Raw genomic sequence first — 25,029 nt, forward strand, 5'->3', positions numbered from 1 at the left:
AATAAACATTTGCATTTAATTAGCGACGAATAGTGAATGAGCAACAAAATCAAATGTGCAATAAAAACCAAAGAGCGAATAGATGACGCGCAAACAGAAGCGCTGGAAAATTTGTGGACGAAAAAAAAAAACGTGGAATTGTCAACAAGGTGGTCATTAGATTCAATCTACGAAAGATACTTTGGAAAAGGAAAAATTTCGAAAGGATTTCAGCAGCTGATAAAAGTGTTTTATGTAGCCAGTTTAGGTATCATAATCAGGTAATCCATGAGAGACAAAGACATTCTTTTCATGTTTATTTTACGGATTTCTTTTTCATTTTAGAAGATTTTTGCTGGATTTGATTTTACTGATTTATGTAATCAAAGGGATTTTCATGCTTAGAACACTTACCTTCTTATATGCAAATCTATTCTTCCGTTAAAAAGACATCTTCCAGTGTGTTTTAACGAAAAAAAAAGACGAATAAGCAATTTAAAAAAAAATGAGTTTGGACAATGTTATCCAAAAAAAAAATTTGAATGATAAAAAAACGCATTGCATTTTATTATTCCGACCAATTTTTATTTGACGATGTTTCATTTGTAAATTTCGTTAAGTAAATTGTTCTTTTGCATTGTTTGTTGAGACAGATGTCCTATTGCAAATACATAGTAGCAATGGTTGTGTAGTGGTAAATGGTGTTGTGTAGGTTTTAAGGGTGTGTTTTCTTTTTTAATTTTTTTTTTTTTTGGTTTTGGTTTCATTTAACTCTAGGAATCGTGATAACAGTTAGTTTATGTATAATGTGTGATTAGTTGTAATTTCTTTCATTTATTACTTATTACCGACACTTGATTTATTCCATGAATTGGCTTTTCCATTGGTATAGTTAGCATAATGCTGTGTATACATAGTGATAAAACTTGATTGAATTGTTCATTTCGTTTAAGCTCCGACATCGAATGTGTGTGTGTGTGTGTATGTTGTGACAATGATCAGAGCCAATTTCAGGTTAAAAGTTATGTTAAGCAAAAAAAAAAAAATGGAAAAGAAAAGAAACGAAAACAAGTTTGGAATCAAAACATAACACAACAACGACTAAAAAGTTTTACTTGAACTAATAAAAACTGTTCTGGGTTTTTTTTCTTCTGTTTTTTTTTAATGTTTTCTTATTTATCACCAAATATTAGTTACATAACGCCAATCGACCACTTAAACATAAACAATGTGTGAAAATTATTTACAAAAATGAATCTAGTTGCTACCTTCTGCCCTTTTGTTTGGATACATGTTTATATATAAAAAGGTTTTTCAAACATTCATCAATTTTAAATAGTAACACTTTATGATGACACTGAATTTTTTTACTCCGCCTTTACGTGTTAATTTCTTGGATTCAGCCAAAACAATGTACTTTTTTCTTGTTTTCTTTTTATAGCCTAACATCTGACAATAGTTTTTTTAATGCGACAATTTTTTTCATATGAAATATTTACGGAAATGTGACTCGTTTGTGAACCGAAACGACAACATTTCCCGTATTCACGTACACAAAATTCGAGAAGAAATCGTTGCTATTTGCATACGGGATTCTCCTGTTTTGATCCGAAAAATCCCAAAAGTGTTTACCATTCACAAAAATTACTACACCATTGTTTGTTTTTAGTTTCAAATTAATTTTACTTATCAGTTAAATACGAATATTGCACATAAAATTCTCTATGACTAGCTTTCATCCAAAATGAGAACTTCAAGCTCTCACCCCATCATCCGATTTCATTCTATATTCGTCGTTCGCAATCTTCAATAAATTGTAGAGAATAATTTGCTTGTCTTGTGTGTGTGTTTTTGGTAAAATATTACGTCAATAGATAATAATTATTATTAGTTGTTTTTTTTTTCTTTAAATATCGAGAATAGCCTGCATTGTGTTCATTATACATAAATCTAAGTTCATTTAATGCATAAAATATAGAGTGAATGTATATTTTTTTTGGATGTGTACGTGGAATACTTCAAAAAACATTTCTTCAAAGTTTAGCATTTTTTTTTTGCTGTTATTTACGTGGTAAAAGTAGAAATATTTCACCTATTTATATTTAGACGCACTGGAATGAAATTTGAAAAAAGAAATTTGACAATTAGTTAAAGTCCGACTGTTTTTATTTGTCAATTGAATTTAAAGTACTTCAGCTCATCAATTTGCACTGCAGGATTCAAGTAAAGATTTTAGAATTCATCCGGCATTTTTTCTATTTTTGTCAATCAAAAAAAAACCTTTTGCAAAATGTGAACCAATTTTATAGATTACTAGCAACTAATGTTGGCACGTTTGAATCTCATTCCAAGGGTTTCGGTGTTTTTGCTCATTTAAATGAGTTTGTTGACTGATTTGCACATTTTGATTAAACTGCCGTATATGCTAATTTATTAAGTGCTTTAGTAGCCGCATCGTCATTAAACTCAGTTGAGTTTTTGTTCGAAATTGTTAAAATAAACATGCAATAGACGCCGAATGCTTGTGCTGAGACACACGGAACAGTATGGAAAGCATAGAAAAAGAAAGTTCAGTTGAACGCCGATAGAGATGCTCTCCGATCGGAGTGAAGAGAGAAAAAAAAATAGTTGGGAAAAATCAATATTTGCAAAAAGTAGTGAATTAAGTTGAAGCCGTTGCCGGCGTGTAATTCCATTTATTACAATGAGTGCCAACTCAATTTCAATGTTATTTGGCCGAGGAGGAGGAGAGCGCGAAAAAAACGAGAGCGAAAGAAAAACAAAAAGTTTGATGTTCAGCAGTCCGGTGAAGTGTGTTCGTTCATGGTAAACTACTAATTTTCATATTTTTCCTCCATAGAATATTTATTTGCGCTATTTCTTCAAGCAGAAAAATGGATCGACGCCGGTGTTTGCAAGCGCCCACTTGTACTTTAAGCAATGCAAATATTTAGATTTGTCAAAAGCCGTTTGTGAACTACGTATTCATAAATGCCGATGAAAAACTCCGAAAAGGTAGCTTAAATTCCGATGGAGAAAGAGACTGCGTGAAAAAAATGGGTGTATTTGCATCGTTGAATTTAAATCGGATTTAAAGTTAGCTTGAACAAATTATGTTAAATCAATTTGGCAGAAATGCTGGTCTCGTTGAATGACAATCGAAATTAAAATAAAATCTAATTGCAATTTCAGTCTAATTGGAGTTTAGAATCAATCGAATGTCCGCATTCAATGCCAGTGACAAAGCGAATGAGACAAGCTTTTTTTTCGCTTAAGAAATGGCAGTCGAAAGATTGATGCAGATGACAACAACAATAAAAAAAAATGTGAGTTTTCTGGGCGTAGCCATATCCATGATTTATGTATGGCACGTCAATTATGTGCCTCTGTGTGCTAGCAGCTTATTTTTCTCGGTCTCTCCTGCTTTGCGATCGTTTGCGTTGTTGGCTGTACATAAACAGCGGCGTTCAGCTGCTATGCACTTTCCAATGATAGCCAACCAAAATGTGTCGTGTACACTGCGCAGAATGCATCCAGCCAGACTGCATAATACACAGACGCAAGCACCAATACCTCGAAATCGAGACACTCGCCAAGAAACGACCAAACGAAAGCGAGAGAGAAAGAGAAAGAGTGAACGAAAAACAAAACAAACAAAAAATCGACGACGAACTTCACCATTTTCGCAAAAAAAGCGTAAAGAAAACCGACGAGGAACAGAGAATAAAGCGCCTGGCACAAGCAACAGCACATAAACGTTTAACACCGATAGAGAAGAATTGCATCGGTGCATGCATCGAACAAGTGAAAAGTTTTCGGTGTGTGCTATGCCGTTCGCAAAGCGATTTATATGAATGTATACAGAATTAATTGCACACAAATACTCGTCGGGCCGATGTAAGGAATGGAAAATGAGACTCTTTTTCGTGCTTGTGCAAACGCTCTGCAGAATATTACATTTGAGCTGCCATTGCAGAGTATTTGGCGAGCTCTTTTCAAACATTGTAAATATTTCGTACCCACACACTTTGAATTGCCATCAACAACAGCAAGTGCTCGGGAAAATTACGGCAGAACCATAAATAAGTTACAAATATGGTATTTATGCACGTTGAGCCATGAACAATACAAGTTTTTCCGTATTTAAATCCACACGGCGGCACAGTATCGTGAGAACGCTCATTACTTGCTACAAGATGTCACGCAAAATCACTATCGCCACATACATAAAAGTTCAAGCGGCAATTCTGCCATTGGCTACTGCGATCATAAATAAAAATGGAATCACTTTAAAGTGAATTGCTGTTCGAAACATTGTGACCAGTTTCAAATTAATCCGATTACACACTTTCATTAAGCCAAAATGAATGAGATGGATTTTAAACAGTTTTTTTCTCTCTCTCTTTTCTCTTCTCTATTCCCCATTGAAGCATATATATTCAATTTTTCACTCTTCAGTTGGTTGCACTTTCGTAATTAATTTTGATAGAGCAGAAAAAAAACCAGTTGCACCTATGAAAAAGGAAACTTTTCAATCGGACACGAAAAAACAACACCACACGTCCAAGCGCAACTAAATCATGAAAATCACAGCTCCACACTGTGTGATGTATCACATGGAAGAACAGAAAAAAAAAATTCAGAATGTTTTTCCAACGATGCTAATTTAATCCATAAAATAAACTTTTTCAATAAAATTATTTCCGCATCCGACCAGTTTCTAGAGCGAGAATTTGATGGAAAATACGGTTAGAATTGTGCACATATAGAAATTAAGCTTCGGATGCAATAAATAGAGTTACGTAAATTGATATCGGAGCTGAAGCACTTTTTTCGCATAGACTTTTTTTCGACGCTCGACTAATTCGATCCAACTAATATGTGTGTGGCTTGAGAGTTTCTCTTCGCCTGGATTCATTTTATATTGGAAATGGAGTAAATGGCGAAATTTTTAGAATTTCCGCATTTTTTTTCGATGGTCACGAATATTAAGGAAAAAGGATTCACTTACCCGTTCGTTATGATTCAATTGAAATTCTATGGCGTTGATGTTGGATTTGAGTCGAAGCATTTGCAATTCGACTTGTGCTTTTTCTCGCTGCAAATCGGTCACATCTGTTGCACTCGATGAAAAGTTTTCGCCATTGGTTGAGCTTCCATTTTTATGATCAACATCCATATCTAAAGTGACCAAGAAGCAAATAATGTTTTAGAACTCAGAATATGAACAATATTAAAGTCTTTTTTACTTCGAATCAATACAGATGAATTGAAGCGATCCCTCAACGGATTCATTTCGTCTATTTACAAAAAAACAATGAAATAAGAAAAAAAAATTAAATGCTCACCTACCTCCGGTTAATCGATTCGCCGATGCCAAGAGTGAACTGCTGCTGTCATCATATTTTGTTCGCTTGATTCCCTGTGCTAAAGGACAACCAGAGAGTGAACGATGTGTCAAGTATGTGCCATTTATGTGCCCAGTTCCATCACAACCTGGTGGAATGGAACACAGATTCATGCCATTTCTAACGACACTCAAACCGAAAATAATAACTCAACATAAAATTAACACTGTGCGCACTTTTCTATTTTGTCGTACATACCTATGGTGGGGCAATTAATGCCGTCAATTTTAATTGCTGAAGTCGATGTACTTGAAGTGTGTGAAGATAGCGACACACTTGATGATGGAACTAACGATGTTAAGGGTAGTGATGACATGTAGCTATGGCTGTTACTTGTCGGAATGCTGTTCGATGCGCTGACATTATTGTTGTTACTGTTGAGACTATTTGGGTTGGTGCTGACGAGCAATGAAGATGTGTTACCACCATTGCCAACTGTCATGTGACGCTGTTTTTCAACTACACTTTCCATTTCCAAAGCACGTAGTTTGTTTCGATTCGCGATCGGGCACCCACTTGCACTGTACACACACACACACACACATAGGCGAGAGAGAAAAACGATCCAATGAATTTATTTACACGCTTCGTTTCAATTATCCCAAGTGGAACAAAAAAAAAAAGATTTTGATAAAAGGACGCAATCATACGAGGAAAAAACAACGGACAACATGACACATACGGTCATTTTTAATATATGTAAAATAAAATGTGGAAAATATCAACGGAACAATGTGTGGTGAACCCTTTTTAGTTGGTCTTTGTTTCGCTTATGACTTCATTACACTGCTTTTTTATTCGCAGATAGAACCAGTTACTGTAAACTCAGTGCATAATATGAAATGTTCACCTCATACGGCGTCTAGACAAAAAAACATGCGAAAAATAAGCGACGTTAGACCGAAATCAGTCATCGGAAGAAGAATGGCTTTTCAACTTAACAGATAAATAGGGATGGCATGAACTTGATTGAAAACACACACGGAAAAAACGGCGTTATCGAAACAAATGTCATCGTTTAACGTCACACATCCGTTTTAATTCACACACATGAACAACAAAAAAAAATCACTTGACGCCCTTTTTTCCCTTAATTTTCAGCTTAACAAATTCTCATTCGCAATTTTTATTGTCTCTTTGTCGACTTTTTTCTATTCGCTGTGGATGGAACCAGCAATTTTTTCGTTGATATTCAAACCATGTCGTTTCAACATATGTTTCACTTCTTGAAAAAGAAAAAAAACTAATTTCCGAGTCGACAAAAAACCAGAAGGATTATTAAAAATATAAAGAGAAAATTGCGCTTCATCCAGAATTATAATAAATATGTGAAAAGCCAGCAAGTGAATCTTTTTGTTTGCTCAACGCTGAAATGAGGTTTCCCCTCAAATTTGCTTTTTTTGGCTCTCGCTTGTTTGACCGTCGGTTTTACGGTACCCACAATGATGGAATGGGTTTGTGCACACATTTTTGAATGAAATATTAAATTTGAATTGACCCTTGACCAAATCCATATTAAGCAAATACTCATCTTATTAAGAAATCGTTATTAAAAATTATACCGCTTGTGCACCGAACGAGAGAAAGGAAAAAAAATGCCGAAATAAACTCAAATAAAAATATTCAGAGTGAAATGAGATCAACAAAACGGGGGGACGATGTACACTTTTTAAACTTGGGATGCACTCACCTTCTGTGTGATAAAAATTTGCCAGTCGAATGACCAGAGCCGTCGCATCCAGGAATCGGGCATCTGGAAAATGTTCACACACACAACAAAAACGACAAACAAAAGAAGAATTCAATGAGTTTGGATTCATACAGCTTGAAAATGGTATTTTTTAAATTTGAAATAAACGAAAATGTGACAAGTGAAAATTGAAATTAAAAAAATGAAAACTGATCGAAAAGATAGAAACAATATTTTCTTCCTAGAAAGAACACAGAAGAAATTTTTTTTATTTTGGAATTCTCACCTCAATGGTTCGGAGTCTTGTCCACTTCTTGGTTTGGTTTTGGGTTTGTTAGCACGAGGGCATCCAGATAGACTTCGATGAGAGGAATAGTTTCCTGTTATGTGGCCAGAACCGTCGCATCCGGGTGTTGGACATTTTAGCTCTTGCGGATGACTACGATCATTTTTGAATAAACTGATTAAAGTCACATACAATAAAATTGGCAGCGCGTTAATCGACACAATAGAAATGAAAAATTGCTTCAAACGGTGCATTTTTTTTTGAATTTTCAATTTTCCAAAATCGAGTGTTTTGATTTGAATTTCGTGGATTTTTCTTCGTTTATTTACCTGTCTTTTGGAATTTTGATGTCTTGCGGCAAGTGCTGTGGCGGCGGCATACCGAATGAGTTGGGATTGTAATCACCAGCGACGGCCAATGGATAGTTTGTGCTTGATGGATTGATGTAGGGATTCGAATAGTGATAAGCATGATTGTATCCGGCATAACCGTTGGGCGGTGGTGGTGGATATTCACTTTGTGCAGCAAACATTGCGTAGCTCGAGTGCGGACTGTTGCCATTGAAGTCTCTATAATCCATAAAATTAATTGAGCTGCCATTACTTTGCACCGTATCACGACTGAAAGATGATGAACCAAACGAGCTGACAAAATCAAGACAAACGGGCCGACTGTTGTTGAAATCAGTTCGCTCAGTCTTTGGCGAGTAGCTCGTTCCATTTGTATACGGTTGCGATTGCTTTGTACTGACGCATTGTCGACTTGTTGCTCCCGCATTCTCATTGCCATTGCTATTAAATGCACATTTTATTTTCGTATGTGGGTCGATAGTGTGCATAAAAATTGACGTAATTTAACATTTGTGTATTTGTTTGAAATTGTCAATTTGTGTTAATTCGGTGCAAATTCGACTTTGAAAATGAATTTTGTGAAACAAAAAAGGTGCACAATACCAAGATATTTATATAGTACACAAGTAGAATGGAATGAGAATTGACTAAAATGAAATGAAATGATTTGATTTGGCATTGAATTTTCAAGCTCAAGTTCAAGTGGAATACACAAAATCGCCACATAAATGCACAATTTCATTTTACCATTTTCCGTGTAAATTGAATTTACGATTCGGGGAGACTGAGTGAATTTGTACACACAGGCATTTAAACCAAGGTTGATTGGCTGCATGCAAATGGGCACATGCGTTTGTTGTTTTGTTTGATTGGTCGACAGTGCATCGGTGCATCTCAAATGACATGTGCAATAATTCGGTTAAATTTTGTTTTGTTTGATGATTGGAAATTGAATTACATTTGCGTCGTTGGATTTGAAATGGAAAGACATGGTCGATCCAATCGGTTGCGCATTGGTCATTTGATATTCGTAATTTGATTGGGTAAACTCAATAAATTGGCTTGTGCATTTATATGGCTAGACAACAATAGAAATTTTCATTGAATTTAATTTTTGTTTGTTTTATGTTACGTTCGGTTCATCATACTTCCAATTGATAGTTTAACAATAATAATAAAAAAAGATCATATGACATTGAGAGGAGAACATTAGAAGGTGCGGTACTTACGTTGTTCGGCCGACACTCAAATCGAGTGTTTGTCCCTGTGGACTGAGCATTTGTGGGCTGGAGTAGTGTGGACTCGACGCTGACTGAGGCGATCGATCGTATCGTTGGCCATCATAGTATGAGCTGCTGGGGAAGCAAGTCGATCCGACGCCACTTCGCAACGATGTTACACTTGACGTGGACAAATCAATGATCGAAGCACCTGGCGATGGAGCATCACCGCGATAGCCGTTCTGATGTAAATTTGCCGACGAATAACCAGCACTAACGCCACTACCATTCGTAGCAGCCGATCCTGAAAGTAAATAATCAAGCGATGCTACACTTTTCATTGTCGCATTGTTATTTCCACTCGATTGCATACCGCCGCAACCAACGGTGCTAGTCGATGTGCTCGTCGTCGAACTGTGCTCATACAATTTCACCGGACGTGCAAAACTGTAGCCCGATTGCAAATCCTCGTGTTCACTTTTATATACTAATGGCAAACTCTGATGCACATTGAGATAGTCTTGTGTGAGTTGTGAATTCAAGTGATGATGATGGTGATGATAGGCGCTGCCATAAGCCGATGTCAAATCGCTGGTGTAGGGATCGACTGCTGAACCGGCCGTAGCCGAGGTGACCGTTGACGAGAGCATGTTTAATTGACGATTTTCACTTATGAGTGGCTTGAATGCCGAACTGCTGCTTGAGTTATTTGCACTTGGACTCGTTGACAAACTATTCAAATTGTTTGAATTGTTGGTGCTGCTATTTGCATTTGGTAGCGGAGACATTTTACCATTTACAAATTAACTTTGTGTCTTGTGTCACCTGTGTTTTGTCAAAATCTTTCACTTGTTTTCGAAAAATTAAAACACTTCACATGCAAATTTAGAAGAAAATTGGGAAAAAAAACCTTCGATAAAAGTGACTTCGTTAGCACCAGTCAACAAGTTCCGAATGTTCGCGAGGTCAATGATTTTTGCCGTGATTCTCTATTGATTTTCGAAAGACGAAACTTTTTACACACAGAATCAGACTGGAACGATGTGTTCGACTTCTTGAAGTGCCATTAAAAAACCACTAAAAACAAACTTTGTTGTTTGTCGCAGTCAAAACATTGGAGTTACACAATTTTCGCTTTCTCTGCTCTCCTTCTTACTTTTAATTAATTACGACTTTGACGGCGAAAAACTGTCTCAAGTTTATTTTTTGATAAACTTTGTCTTTTATGAGTCGGTTTTTTTTTTTGGTTATATAGCTTGTTGAACTCTCACGCGCGCATCGAACAAGTGATAAAATAAAAACAGAGAGACTGGGTTAGCAATCGAAGTGTACAGAACGAAAAAAAATTATTCCAAAATTCTACAGAAAATTTTCGGGTCGATGTGTAAGTGTATTCGTATGCAGAGTTTTATAACAATGTGATGAAAAGTTTTACTAAGTTAATTATCACTTGAGAGAAGTTTAATAACCTTGACATAAATCACACTAAAATAAAAAAAAAACTTTTCCTCAAACTTTCCTTACAAATTCAAACAGCAAGCGAAATTGGTGTTTGGCGTTTTCGGGCACACTGCGTTTAAAATTATTTTACGCTATGATCGTTGTTTTCACTGTTGTGTGATGTGTGCGCCAAAGTTTTCTACTTTTTCCGAAAACTTCTTTGGTCGTCGTAGTCGTAGTCGTCGTCGTTGAAAACTGTATGTATGTGCGCTGTCTCTATCTCTGTGTGTGCGGTGCTGCAGCCGTTTTGTATAATGATGATTATTGTTAGTGGGGCACAGCACAGAACTGTGAGCACAGAAATTAAACTTGTCTGAAACTTTTATTGCGTATGCAGTTGCGAAAGTATACTTTGAAACTGACGACAAAGTTTTTTCGAAACATTATCCGTTGTCTTGTGTTTACGGGAAATACTGCCGAAAATGCGTGGAAACCGTTCGTATCGCCACCACCCTTCGTACACGAATCGCCCGCTTTCTACACACACCGTCACACAGCCCATAAGGAAAAACGTGCATTATGTAAACGACCAAATACATTGGTGCGTTTGGTCGATGGAACTGGCGGTGGTGGGGATATTCGAGCTGAAAAATGCTAAACTCCGAAAGAATACAGGGGAATCGTCACCAACTGGAAAGCACTCGATGCTGCCTATATTCTGAAACATGTCAATTGGCGCATGCGTCACATTGCAGAACCAACATTCCAAAGGATATTTCATTCCATAGATCCCATACACGATATATATACATTATGTGAATATTTCGTATTGAAACACTTCTATTATCGTTATCAGTATTCGAAACGTTGAATTTTTACCCGCCTTTGAGCTGGTGTTTTCCTCATCTTCTGCCTTTGCTTCATCATTCTTAATCAAACGCACACACTTGCAAAACATAAACAAAAGACCCGAAATTAAACGTTTTCGATGTTTTTTTTCTCTCTTCTACGTCGCACTGATTGCCAGCAAAAACGTCGAAATTCTCGGCTACCATGTGAACTGTGCACGTCTCGTTCGTTCTCAGTACCAGCATTTTTACTTAATTTCTGATAAAAATTTACACAAAAGCTTTTTCGGAATTTTTCATCAATCAAAAGTCTGGATTATGCTGAAGACACAAGATTTTCACCAACAACTTCCATGACATACAAAACTGTGAATATAGCAGATTAAGTGCTGGTAAATCCCAAAGATTTTTCACACAACTTTGACATACAGAAAAACTCTTTGAATACTCTGAATATACTGTTTCGTGAAAATCCGAATTTATATATAATTAGTGAAAGTGTAAGGGATATGTTTTGTGACTTTTTTTTTCAACAGAAAATAGCAAGTGCTTGCAAGAGATTTAATTCTTTTCCTTTGAAATATACATATATTTCGTAATTTCGAGTTTAAGAGAGTGCAAATCATTTCAATCAGTCTAAATTCGCAACATTAATGTCACACAACTTTGAAAATAACGTTCAATTAGTGAATCTGAAGTGTTTCTCTATAGTATTAGTAATTTTTAATCGAAATAGCCACTTGAACCAAATTTTTAGTGAAATATCCTCAAAATGATATCTGTCCTCAGGGTAGTACATACCCTATAAATGCAGTTCAAAAAGAATATAAATTTCCAAGCGAAATTCAAATAAAAAAATATATTTGTTCATTTACTAAAATTACGATTGTCGAAAAAATGGCTTGAATGTCTGGCAAAAGTTGAGATTTTGAGAAAACGTACCAATTATCAGTTATGATTAGCCGCTTTTATCCAATTTTCTTGTATTTCCGATTTGAAATTGCTTTTTGAGCATAGATTTTATTCCATTCAAGATTGGTGTGAGAAAAGGTAGACGCATCTGTGGCATTGTTTCAGTTTGCATTAAATTCGTTGCATCAGCATCATATCGAAAATCATAATGCGTGTACTGTTGATACTGTTGATGAAAGACGAGTTTATTTTGAAAAGACGCTACTGAAATTGATTGTGCCTAAAATTATATTGACGAATCGCTAATAACAATGCGTTCGTTAGTATTTTCGCTTATTATGTGAGCGATGCCGAAAAAAGAGCGATTTTGCTGTCGAAGGATAATTTGATTTGTTGCTCATGCATTCAATTTACATACGAATTTCCAAAGCAAATTCAATTTCCATGTCGACCGTCTCGAATCAACTCGTCGTCTCGCACTTTCTCTCTATTGTTCCATCTTGGGGTCCTTATACAAATCATTACATTTACCTAAGTCTAAGTCGTGAGGGTTTTTGGCAAACGTTGAACCGTTTTTACCATTGTTGGAAATTCGGTTCGATGTTTGTGGCGAACGGTTTTCGGTGTAGAACTGCACACACACACACACACACACAAAACTGGCAAATTTTCTACATTCAGCGGTTACACATAATTCACAATTCGAAAGCCAAACTGTCGAAACATGGCATTCAACGAACAATACGTTGTGAAAGTAGTTTTTAATAGTTACAACCATTCATTCGACCTCTCTCATACCCACCCGCCACCGTGTGTATCGTCTGAGCACGAAGCTACACATTGAATTCGGTTGCACGTCGTGAAAATGTCATTTTGCATACCTTGAGATGCGTCGTAGTGACCGAAAAGGTTGAATGCAGGCAAGCGTTCAAGAAAATGTTCATGCGTTTAAATTGCTTTGTCCGTACATTCGTCGCCTTGGTTATCGTCAGCAGTATTTTTCACCGTTTGGTATAAATGCATGTATACAGTGTTCAATGCTGATCGTCAAATCGATGTTGAATTTATTTTGTCGGAATAGTTTCTATTCGATGTGGTGACGTTACGTGTGGAGTTGGTTGTTTCCTATTTTTTGTTTTGTTGAATTCGATTTGCACCGCATCGGCCGAGTAAAGCACTTTCAACAAATAACAATCTCAGGTCGTTGCTAAAGCTAAATGGCCATGGTGTGTTTGGAGTGAATGCAGTGCTTATTTTGTATTTTGAATGTGTTTAGTGGTGATGTTTTGGCTGTCTCTCCAGAGACCTGTTCACCTTTCTCTCGAATGGCATCGTCTCCCGACGACACAGACGACAATGACGACGACACAGAAGAAAAGGAATTGGCGCTCTGCGGTTTCACAAGATGAATGCAGGTAGAGAGTAGTGTCGAACACAAGTCAGTCGGAACCGATGAACATTTCTCGATTCTTTCAAAACACACATAGCTAGATGCAGATTAGAAATGTCTCCGAAAATAGTTTAAATGGTTACCGGGAACATCTCATCCATATTTGATGTTGGCAGTGTTGTTCGGCACAATTTGAATTTCGATTTGAATATTGTCAACATAAATTGATATTTCGGCTTTTTTGGAATTCAATTAGAGTGGCGAACAAATGAGGAAAACCACACTGTACAATGCAATTCGAAATCGATTTTTAAAGTTAAAATCACGGGAATTGCACCGTCAAAATGTGATTGATGGCACTTTCCATCATCAAAATTTTCTCCAGTTTACTGAATATTGCTTAGTAACGTCGGTCTCATCAAAGTGTGCTTATTCCCGATTTTTAATGGGTTTTTCATTCGCATCGCCGACATTTTTTGATCGACCTCAATTCTATTCCAAATTATTTACCGCCACCAACATTCTTTATCGCTTCTAATTTTATCATTAAATTTCAAAATGTACGCACTTACCGAACGAAATGCTGATGGCAATTTTAAAATCAGCCACGAACCAAAGATAAAAACCCCACACACCATTTAAACATCTTTTCAACTCATTCTCTCTCTCTCTCTCTCTCTCTCTCTCTGCACAGAGCCCTGTGCCGTGTCATTTTTGATGTTGTGCTCATACGTTTTTTGCATTCAGAAGTCAAGTCAAAATCGAATTCCTTTGTGTCGCGCGCGCGTTGTTTACATGTGCCACAGCAGTAGCTAATTCACTACTTTTACCCCTTTTTTGGTTTGTCAATTTACTTGTGCATTGTGTGACTGTATCTCGCTCTGTTTGAACGTTAAAAAGCGGGCTGGTTGCATGAGCAAGAGCTCATTAGACGTAAAATATCAAGTGAATTCTTGTGTTGTTGTTTTTGTTATTTGCTTTTTTGTCACTCTCTCTCTCTTTCTCTCTTTCGCTCTTATAAAATATGAAACGATAATGGCTAATGTGAGTAATGAGTCTTTAATATCATATCTAATGTACATTCATCTTGTCGCGCTCTTGATGCGGGCTCGACTGTGTATTTGCCATCTTCGTAGCTGTGTTGGTGGTTGCCATTTCCTTTGGCAATGAAATCCAACATGGAAAAAAACGGTAAATCTAAAATAGATGAATCGCAAGCAAGTGATGTGTCGCTTTGACATCACTCCGTATGTTGTGCGAATAGAAGGGAACGGATTGAGACGCCCAAATATGATATCTAATAATAATCATAATTAATATCTAATTTAAGTACTCGGTTTGCATTTGCTGGTTTTTTAGATAAAAGCAAAATGAGACGACTCATTTGCGACAACAGCAACAGCCGTAGCAGCGATGGCATCGTTTAATTCTAATGGGAATTGACAAAATCGCTTTCCATAGTTTGTATGTTTTTCATTTTTGTACGGGAGTTACAGAGACAGAGACTCTGGCAAGTTTTCGATCAAAGACACGTGATTATCATAATGAATAAATAAATGGAATGAGGTTTTTAGGTTGAAATTCTCTCATAACTCACATATAAACCAGAAGACGCTTTTCAAAAAAAGAACCAACACGAGGATGAATTCGCATTGCCATCATTTGATGATTTGAATAGCCTTGGTTACATTCGACCTCATTAAAGATTTCAAGAAGGTTACTTCTTCTGTAATCATATCACTTTTGGAAAAGAAAAAAGAAAAAAAATTGAAAATAAAGATAAAAAAAAATCTTAACCCATCTCTTCAACCAGAATCATGATTGAACGAGGACGTATATCGTATTTAGCCGCAAATGAAATTTATGAACATGTCTCAATGGATCTATTAAGAGACTCTTTTTTCCAGCGTTGAAACGTAAATGAAGCACATTAGTTCGCATGTTAGTGGTGATTGTATTTATGACATGAGTCGCCTACGAAACAATGTCCGGTGGCTACTACCACCACTGAAGACATATCGGTTGTGCAGCCAGTTTTCAATACCAATTCCGAAGCGAAACGCAAATAAATACAATAATAATCGTAAAGTTTAATAATGTTTCGGAATCGGATTCGAAATAGCTTGTTGCAGAGCTTGGTTGGGTAAGTAACGATGCTATTAGAGGGTAAAATCGATAATAACATTGTTTTGGATAAACTCCAAATGCGACGAGCGTCAGTGACAACAATCGTAAACAAGACAAAACCGTATCGCAGCATGGCAAAGCGGAGAAGAGCGAAAAAAGAGCCAAAATGTAATTGAAGAAAAGAGTGGAACTATTATCAGATCGACTAAATAGATTCGCTTGCATTGCAGCCACTGCTGTCTAATACAATGCGCGTATGTAGTTAAAGTGAACATGCGAAAACTACATGCATGAACATGTTAAACAAATAATGCGAGAGATTTTATTCCGGGGCGACGATACATACATATATACCGCTGTGCCAAAAACACAACGCCAAAATATGCTCGTTGGTTCGTTACTTAAACGACAGTAATCAGGATCAATTACTAAAGTGAATGACTGCCAAACGGATTCGAAATTTTGCCTGGGCATGACTGCACTGTGTGCCACCAACGGCCACCACATCCACCAAACGAACGAATTTATTATGTGTTAAATGAGTTCTTTTACATGTCCGTTCGGAACGAGTGGAGTATATTCTCTCGGCTCTAAAAAATAATTACGATAAATTCACATCAACACTTCAAACCCAGCCAACAGACGAAGCATTTTTCTGCCACTCGATTTTCCCTTACTCGTTTTTACGATTCGACTCTCTTTCTCACTTTCTGAAGTGAATCTCTTATCGACTTACTGCAAATTTTCCCGCACCGAACATGTCTTTCGTCTTTATTACATGCCATTCGACTTGTATTCATTTTCTTCTTGAGTTCGTTGCAAGTATTGTAATGTTGTCTTTATTTCGATACATGTGCGAAGAACAATGGCTGGATTCAGTTGGTGTACAAGACCAGTGTGTATCTTTTGCCAATCTGAACTGAATTTCATTAATTCGTATTTAAGGTGTGTAGACGAAATGGCAAAATGATGCACTTCTCGCTTAAATTAAGGGAAAAATAGAGAAAAGGAACGAATAAAATATCAAGTCAAGAGCATAACATGTGCTGGTACATTGAAAGAGAAATGATAGACGGATTTAAAGCATCATCAAATTCACATACTCATTCCCGTGCCCATTTTCAATCCCATTCTCATCCATCGCAGTGTTTCTTTTTTGCAGCCATGAGTGAGTTTTTTTTTTCACTCCTGACACTGCTGCCACTCTAGCTACCATTTTATTATTATATTTTTTTAATCCAGTCAGCTTAACTTACTTCTGTCTTTTCACATGTAACGGGATTTTAAAGCAAAAAAAAAAAAATACTCGAACCCGAAAATATGTGTTCCCTTTTATGTTTTGCAGCAAATGGCACGATGTTTCGAAATTTCCGAAAATCGTTTCGGATGAAAAGCATATGTGCGCTCACATGTGAGCATGTATGCACAACGCAGCAGACAATATGTACACTCTTATGGTAAGTAGACCAGTGCAAAAGGAGTTGATGATGACAATGCAAAACAAAATAACGACGACGACGACTACGGCTAACAGTCGAACGAGAAACCATTTAACGCTTTCAATCTTTTCTCAAACAATGTAGTCGGAAAGTCATCAGCATGGTGCATGTGCTTGAACCGTTGTTCGAGCAAATGACAACGAATGCAATGTGGGAATTTAAAATGTTTTTCAAGTAGAAATCTTTTGCCTTGTTCTCATCGCCTTGCCACACACTATACTATTTTAGTTGAATTTCCATTCGTATTACAGCATTTTGTCCGTGTGTATCAAAAGGTAAGTCAAATTTATTTGAAACACACGTACGGTAGTTCTAATGTTGAATTTAGTGATTTAAGCACCGGTTGATGAAAATCCAGTGTCAACACGTTTGTCACGTTGATTTGAAGACCTATTTCACAAGCGGTATATTCTCTATCTCTCACTCACTCACTCGTCCATTTTTATTATCACTTGGAACACTGGATTTTTGATAAGTCATTTCGCATGCATTTCTCATCGAGTGCAGCCATAAAACCGAGAGGGAAATAGAGAGAGAGAGAGAGAGAGAGAGAGAGAGAGAGAGCACAGACCTCGTTACGCAGCACATTTTCAAACCGAAAATCCGGTTTTTGATGAGCGGATTAATTAAAAACGGGGATTATAATTTGAATATGGAGTAAGAGTGACAGTCTCGGTTCCCGAAATCTAACAAGTGACACTTTCAATTTATGCAGATTTTCCATAAAATTCATACAAAAATCATTATTTGCAGCAGAAGCATCGCCAAGTATGAAGCATTTGTTGAGGAAAATCTTTGAAATGAAGCTGTAGTCGAAGAAAAAAGACTCGATTGGCCAGTAAAAGTTCATGTGAGTGTCTTTCGAGACAAAGGGATGCTCATCCCAATCCTCACTTGGCGAAAAATCAAAATCCTAATGCTGTTTTCATGTAACTGTCTGCACCAACGCAAATCCATTTTCAGCCACTTTTCCTCTCGCTCCCATCGATCTTAGTGCGTTTGTTGTAATTCTTCTTCATTTGTTGTTCGAATTTGCAAAACCAAATCAGATGTCGGTTCGCCACAACTGCCAACGCGCCCGCCGCTCCATTGAATGCGAATCTGTTCGCCGGATGGAAACAATAGCCAGAGTGATGTTATTTAATTTTTGTACATTGAAAACGATTTTTGGTTTGTGCGGGAAAAAACAACGGCATGAATTTAAAAGCCGGCCTTAAAAAAAGCCTCTTTGGTTGTGATTGAACGAGAGCTTAAGCAAGACGCTTATCAAATCAGCATGTGCCAACGTCTGTTTGCACTTGGTGTTTTTTGTCGAACACATTCTCGTGGAATGAGTGACACGAAACAACGAGCAAGAAAAGTCCTTTAGCCAAAACCGTCTGAAACGAAAAATCACGCCCGGTTTTTGTTGATCGCTTCGCAAAGAATCTATTTGTCTATTTCGTTTCCCGAGCTAAAGGATGTTTGTTTCATTGTTTGCATTTGTCGAAAAATATCAAGTGAAGCGTATGCATTACTTAAAATGTTCATGTGCGACGGTGGCGATGATGTGGACCGTTTTCAATCCGAACGAAGGGTGAAGAGGAGAAGGAAAAAGCCATAAACACGCTTTTTATTCATTTTTCAATCTATCGCACACAAATGTGTGCAGCGCACGCGATTAATTAAAAATACTTGTTTGAATTTTAAACAATGAGACCGATTTTCATTTTCACCGAGAGAACGTATCTTTCGCGCTTTGGAGCAACTCGGAGAGTCATTGTCGCCGTCATCGCCGCCGTCGTCTAGTGATGAATTCGTTTTTGGTGAAGAGGTTTTTTCAGCTGTGCACAGTGAATTTATGTAATTTTTGTGTTTGCTCCCCAATCTTGTGCTATCATAAATTTCAATTCGATGTGAAACGATTTCTTCGTCTAAGATTTTCGGTAAGTATTATAACATGTGACTGTCGCTGGCTAAGACCTGAATTTCTTTCTATTCATGAAGTTTTGAACAATGAATTGCGCTTTCAACGGATGTCTTCGCTCAACAAAAGTATGAGTTTCAATGAAGAGAAAAGCACTTCGATAAATTCTATCATTACTGAGTGTCCAAAGCAATTGATTTTCAACGTATTTGCCAATTGAATGTCATCATATAGTACATATAAATGTGAATTTAACTCCAAAAATGCATTTCCCGTCGCAACATCCTAAGAGAATTAAGTTGAAAACTACTTTTCTTTCGATCAAATTCATTTTCTTGTCGTAAATGATCGTAGTTATTTTGTGCAAATTTTAGCTTTCTTTTCTCTTTTTTTCGCTCCTCTAATACGTCTCCCATCAAATTGTTAAAAAAAATGTACAAATTGGTTCGTTTTATTCTGTACCAAAAACAGCGTGCACCTGCACATCCCAAAACTGACTCGTGTATCATTTTCGACATTTATCGGCGCTTCCATGCATATCATATGAGGTGGATATTGTTGGCTGAAAATTCTCATGGGTCGTTCGTGCGAGGCTCGTTCAACCTTTAATATGTCAATACTCATTTTTGGGTAATTTGATACAATCGAGAGAAGAAAAAAAAGGACGCAGATGCCCACATGCAGTGTCCAGTGACTCGTGACAACGAGAAACCCATAAAAATTCGACAGATAAAGAAGGGACAGCATTCGCAGCACGCATCGTTTTGTTCACGTCAAAATGTATTGTCGAAACAAATATTTGGTATGCAAAACAACGGAGCAAATTATCACAATGTTTCATCGTTTTTGGTATTCAGCACGGCAAACGGTCATTTTTTTCCTTTTTTTTCCATCGGTCAATTTTGTCTCCACTCAGCATAAAAAAGGGAACGCATGTAAACAAGAATTGGATTAATAGCACCATATATTGATTACGAAAGAACTGCCCAAGAATATTAAACATGAGATAGGGTTAATATATTGGTTTCAATATGTCAATTTTGCTATCAAGTTGCATACATTTGTCAAATTTTTATTTAATCGCCCTCAAATCAATTTTGTATTCGATAAATTACCACACACACACACGCGCACATCCAGTGCAGTGACTTTCAATCGACCGTCAATCTCACACGCTTTTTTCTTCTCATCATGTGTATGATAAATGACCTCAGCTGGTCAATTACGACGATGCTTTTTTTTCGTGTGGTAATAATGAAACGTGGTGTGATTACGTGGCGTTAAAATGCCCTCGCAAACATAATTAATTTACACCCATTTGTCATTTATCATATCGATTTCTGGTTTTGAACGCAATGTTTTTACCGGCGTTTTTTCATCGATAGACTCATTTCTCATGACCACTTGATCTCGCCATATTTGGCAGTCGCTAGCATCATTGCAGCAGTTGGTTTTAATACACAGAAGTGCAATGTGCGCGTTGGTTGGTTTCAGCGGAATTCGATTGAGACTGCTGCACCCCACCGCTGAAAGCTAGACTAAAAGCCAGTCAAACTCAATCAAACGCTATTTTCCACATGATTAATCGTTATTAAATGAGAGTGAATTTGGCGATAGCAAATTGGTATTGCGTGTGACATGGAATATAGAAATTTGGTTGGTGGATTGAGTATGATGCACTTGAATTAAGCAGATACGCAAATGCTACATTGTTCCATATGGTACAGAGAAGCATTCTAATAAGGTCGCTTCAAATTTCACGCTTTTACTAAAATGTATCGATTTCAAACGGAATTAACAATGTTAATCCATTGATTCAGTCGTTTTAAACTGAAATTGCCGTTGATTAGTTTCCGAAATTGAGAGCGCCAAATCAATGAATTACTCACGCCAAACCGTTGGAAATTGTATCAAGTCACGCTAGAAGTGTGGTTGAACCTAATTTTCAATTCAACAATTCCGTTATCTTTCGAAATTTGAGATAATTCTTTTCAATCAGATGGATAAAAATAGCTAATTGAATTACAGCACTGGCAACAATTTATTTGTCTAGCTGTGTGCTTCTAGAGCTTTGCGAAGGAAAAAACGAATCTCGCACCAGCAAATCGAAAGTAAATTTTTTTTTCTTTTTCACAAATTAGCACTAATTGCCTTTTTCACGCCCTGCCTACCGAATTTACTTAAATTTATGTTGTTTGCCTGCTGGACGTTCACAACTATTTTTGCCTCACTTCGTCTGTAATTTCTTTGGGCATTGCCAATTTTTCTCTCACTCGCCATTCCACTGCCATTTGCAGACGAATCGCAGCCACCGAATTGTAATTAATGCCCCCTCGTAGGAAATGAACGCCAAACACACACGCTTCCACCATCACCATCCATAAAATGCTGCCACATGAAAGCAAGCGAATTAATAAAGAGTCAATTAGCAAATTGCCATGCAATAAAAACACATACGATTTATGGGGAAATTGGATTCTTTCTCTTAATCACAACAAAAGAGTGTAAAGTAAAATCATGGCTTTGAAGTAATCGCCACTTGCTGGCAGTAACACACGACACAAACAAATCGGGCTTATTTTCTTAATGAAAGACATTGTTTCGCCCTTTCAACAACAAATAATTGGGAATAAATATTGTGACCGAATTGTTTGAGCATGAACAATTGAACATGCAACTGTTAATTCCATCAGCAATGCAGTGAAAAACTTAACCTTCAATTATATTCCAATTAAAAAAAAAAAGGGGTTTTCTCTGCACTTTTTGAATAAATAATAAATAAATTGAACGAGAGCAGAGAAAAGAATAAAAGTAAAACATTTAATATTTCAGAACAAACATGTTTATTACTCATTTCGTATATACATATAAGTTGATTGTGCTTACGACGCTAACCAAGAGAATATTACTATTTTGTCTGTGATATTAAATTTATATCTTGCTTGCGAACGCCACTTCATTCCTTCATATTTCTAAAAGAAATCAAGCTTCATTCGAACAATGAATTCATCATTTGAATAGTGAAAATAGTATTTTATATTCAATTTCATTCTCCACCATGAATTCGGTGTTGGTCAAGCCCGTTCCGAAATTGAAAATTCAACTGTAAAATGTGACGTATTAATATTTCTGCATTTCTTGGTCATAAATCAATAACTGGATCCCTGCTATCGTCGAAAATAGATTCCTTCAAGCATTTGGTATATAAAAAGCCACAAATGTGATAAAGTATGACGAACATGAAAATCAAATAAAATCAACTAGTGTAAACGGAGCACGTTCATCTGAATATTTGTAGCCTTTATTGATATGACAGACGATGCCATAATATAAACAAATTTCGGTTTTTCTCTGTATTGAATCAGTACGATTTTTCAAAAAGGGGCGATTCGGTCAATTCGTCCTATCGGTATTCGTCAGTGTGGTCATATTTTTCGGCTGTGATTTTCATATTTTTCCATGTTACGTTTGAGACATAAATCTCGATATGAATAAATCTCAATGAAATTCAAATTCGATTCGAAGGGCGAGGGAATTCGTTTGGAAAATGTTTGAATATGTGAATCATAAATCATAATGAGCACCATTGATGTGTCGGTTTGGGCAGATACAAATCTCAATGGACTTCATTCCATAATAAAATAGATTTAGATCCCGCATTCAATGAGAGAAAAGAGGGAAAAACAGCTCTGTATGTTCTTCGGCTGCAGCAAAAACAGTTTCAAGGTTTTGTTTGTGTGTTCAAAAACTATAAAATACTTGAACATTTCACAAACACTGTGATATGAAATCACTAATTAACTAAGTAATTGAGTGTATTTCTTTCGTTGTTTTTGGTTTTGTATATACATGCACTTTGGCTTACTTTCATTAGCTATGTCTTGGAAATAAGGAACTTCGACTCCTTAACATCAGTTGCCTTTTTTCCGTGCATTTCTTTGATTATGGATTGGATGGTAGTGTGGTTTCTTTGCACAAGTTTATTTGAAGCGCCGTGTTGACGCCGAAGAAAAAGTGTGCAAAAATACACTTCGGTGAAAAGTTACCGGGAACGGAAAAGCCATTTACGGCACTTAGAAAATTTCCATCGCAACAACAACAAATCCACCGAAAAATGTGTAACTATTGAAAATAATTAGTGTCTGATCTGGTGCTTCTTTGCCGCATCCACTTTTTCAAGCACTTTAAAATTATTATTGCCAGTTGTTGTTGTTGTTGTTTTGTGTGTTTGTGTCTGTTTACTCCGCTGTGCGCTCCTCACGTTTACTCCATTTTGCCCGCCTCAAAATCGTCGTTTTTGTCGTTAAAACAACATTGTTAACATGTTAAAGCATTAAAAGTAGTCAGCTAGTTTCCCAGTTTGAAAATCACCAACAGCGTCTTGCTGGAAAAATCTTGTAGCACTTTTTCCACGTAACACTCACATGCACTCGACATGGTCTTGATCTGCCATGGCCCACCAATGCCAAAAAGTGAGAATATTTGTATTTGCGCGCACTTACAAATTTTCCACAACGCTGCCAAGTGACTAATTGCATGTTGCCTATGCATTAACGCAAAATGAATTTGCAGGTCATAGCATCGCACACGATGGCAACCGGCGGCACCATCACTTCAATTAGACAAGAATTATTGTTTCGGTTGTTGCGTATTTTTCGGTTTATATTTATTACTCGAGTTTTATTGTCGATGCTCAAGAATGCGGTTCGTAATTAAGTGAGTTGCTCTTGCAGTGAGTCTTTGCCACTCGACGGAACTTTTGGCCAACAATTCTACGGACGGATTGCAACTTCTTGAGCCAAATTACGCCCAGGTAAGGAAATGATTATAGTGATTTGAATGGAATAATAATGGTTTTGTGTTTTAACTCTTCAAATTGGGTGCCTCTCATTGTCTACACAGTTGAAATGCACACAATTTCATCTTATTTCACAATTCCATCTTACAATTCGGATTAACGTTCATTTTCATTTTATTGCAAGATAAAATCCTTCGAATTGAACCTTTTGTATATATGTGAAATGCATGAGAAACTGTCTCCTCAACATTTTTCAATTCTCAAACATCTATTTTGTATATTTTCTTGAATAAAAATTGTTCCTTCGCATAAATTTTTTTTTCTAATATAATTTCATGTTGAATATGTTAGAAAATAGTTTTTCGATACTTGAAAATTGCAAATCGTTTCAAAAGGCGGTTTTTTCTTCAGTTCGATGATTGAATATTTCTTAAAATACTTGATTGGTACATTTGGAACTGTGTTCCAAGTTCATTTCAATACCAAACTTTGGTTCAAATTTCTGTTAGCTCGTTCCGAATCGTCTTCATTCTGATTCATAGCTTCGGTTCGGGCATTTTAATCCAGTGCTGACGTACATCGGCATGGGAATATTTACAGCCCTTGCATTATTTATGCTTATTTCTGAATCCTTTGGCATTTGAATATCTCCAAATGGAATTAATATAATCATTTGCACTGTACGAAATGCACATATCTCCACATCTATTCTCTACTAGATTGGGGTTTGTACATGTTGTGTGCATGATGCGAGGCGAAATAAGCATAAAAATCGCAACCAATGTACTTTACTCCTTCGTATATGAGCATTGAAAACTTATTCATTCGCTTTCTTTGCCATGAGTTGTTCATATTTTGGTTCGTGGTGCATTGATGGTGTTGGGATCGTCCGATCGATACGCGACGGAATAAATTAGTGCTAAAAATGTGAAGCAACACATCGAATTTTTCCACCAACGAATACCAACAATAATCGTAATAATCATAATAATGAAATGCAAAAAATGAGAATCGCGCAAGCAGATGAAGGAACGCGAAACAACGAACTGAATTATTATTATATAAAGTGTTCTCGTTTAATGCATAGCGTACATACAGTACATATTAATGGTATTTATCCTCGCAGGCGGCGAACATCAGATGAAATGGAAGTGAAAGCGCGTCGTGGCCCAGAAG

General features: G+C 36.7%; 1 protein-coding gene across 9 annotated transcripts; it reads right to left on the minus strand.

Moving 5' to 3' along the window:
• Nucleotides 1–542: 542 nt before the first annotated feature.
• LOC129569162 (suppression of tumorigenicity 18 protein-like) lies at nucleotides 543–10,901 on the minus strand. 9 transcript variants are annotated; one of them, XM_055447715.1, is made up of 9 exons: nucleotides 9,307–10,901; nucleotides 8,943–9,237; nucleotides 7,693–8,154; nucleotides 7,364–7,537; nucleotides 7,078–7,140; nucleotides 5,586–5,908; nucleotides 5,332–5,475; nucleotides 4,991–5,160; nucleotides 543–2,090 (listed from the first exon to the last, which is right to left on the minus strand). In XM_055447715.1, the coding sequence occupies exons 1-9, from the start codon at nucleotides 9,719–9,721 to the stop codon at nucleotides 2,082–2,084; spliced, it is 2,055 nt and encodes a 684-aa protein (XP_055303690.1). In that variant the 5' UTR covers nucleotides 9,722–10,901; the 3' UTR covers nucleotides 543–2,081. The 9 variants fall into 9 exon arrangements, with proteins under 9 accessions (XP_055303690.1, XP_055303697.1, XP_055303692.1 ...); XM_055447722.1 differs by having other exon boundaries at nucleotides 5,332–5,406; nucleotides 7,364–7,516; nucleotides 7,693–7,932; nucleotides 9,307–10,773; XM_055447717.1 differs by having other exon boundaries at nucleotides 7,364–7,516; nucleotides 9,307–10,773.
• Between the last annotated feature and the right edge of the window lie 14,128 nt (nucleotides 10,902–25,029).

The sequence above is a fragment of the Sitodiplosis mosellana genome, unplaced genomic scaffold, assembly GCF_009176505.1.
Source record: "Sitodiplosis mosellana isolate CC-2019 unplaced genomic scaffold, AAFC_SMos_1.0 Smas_scaffold_30, whole genome shotgun sequence".
Classification (NCBI taxonomy): domain Eukaryota; kingdom Metazoa; phylum Arthropoda; class Insecta; order Diptera; family Cecidomyiidae; genus Sitodiplosis; species Sitodiplosis mosellana.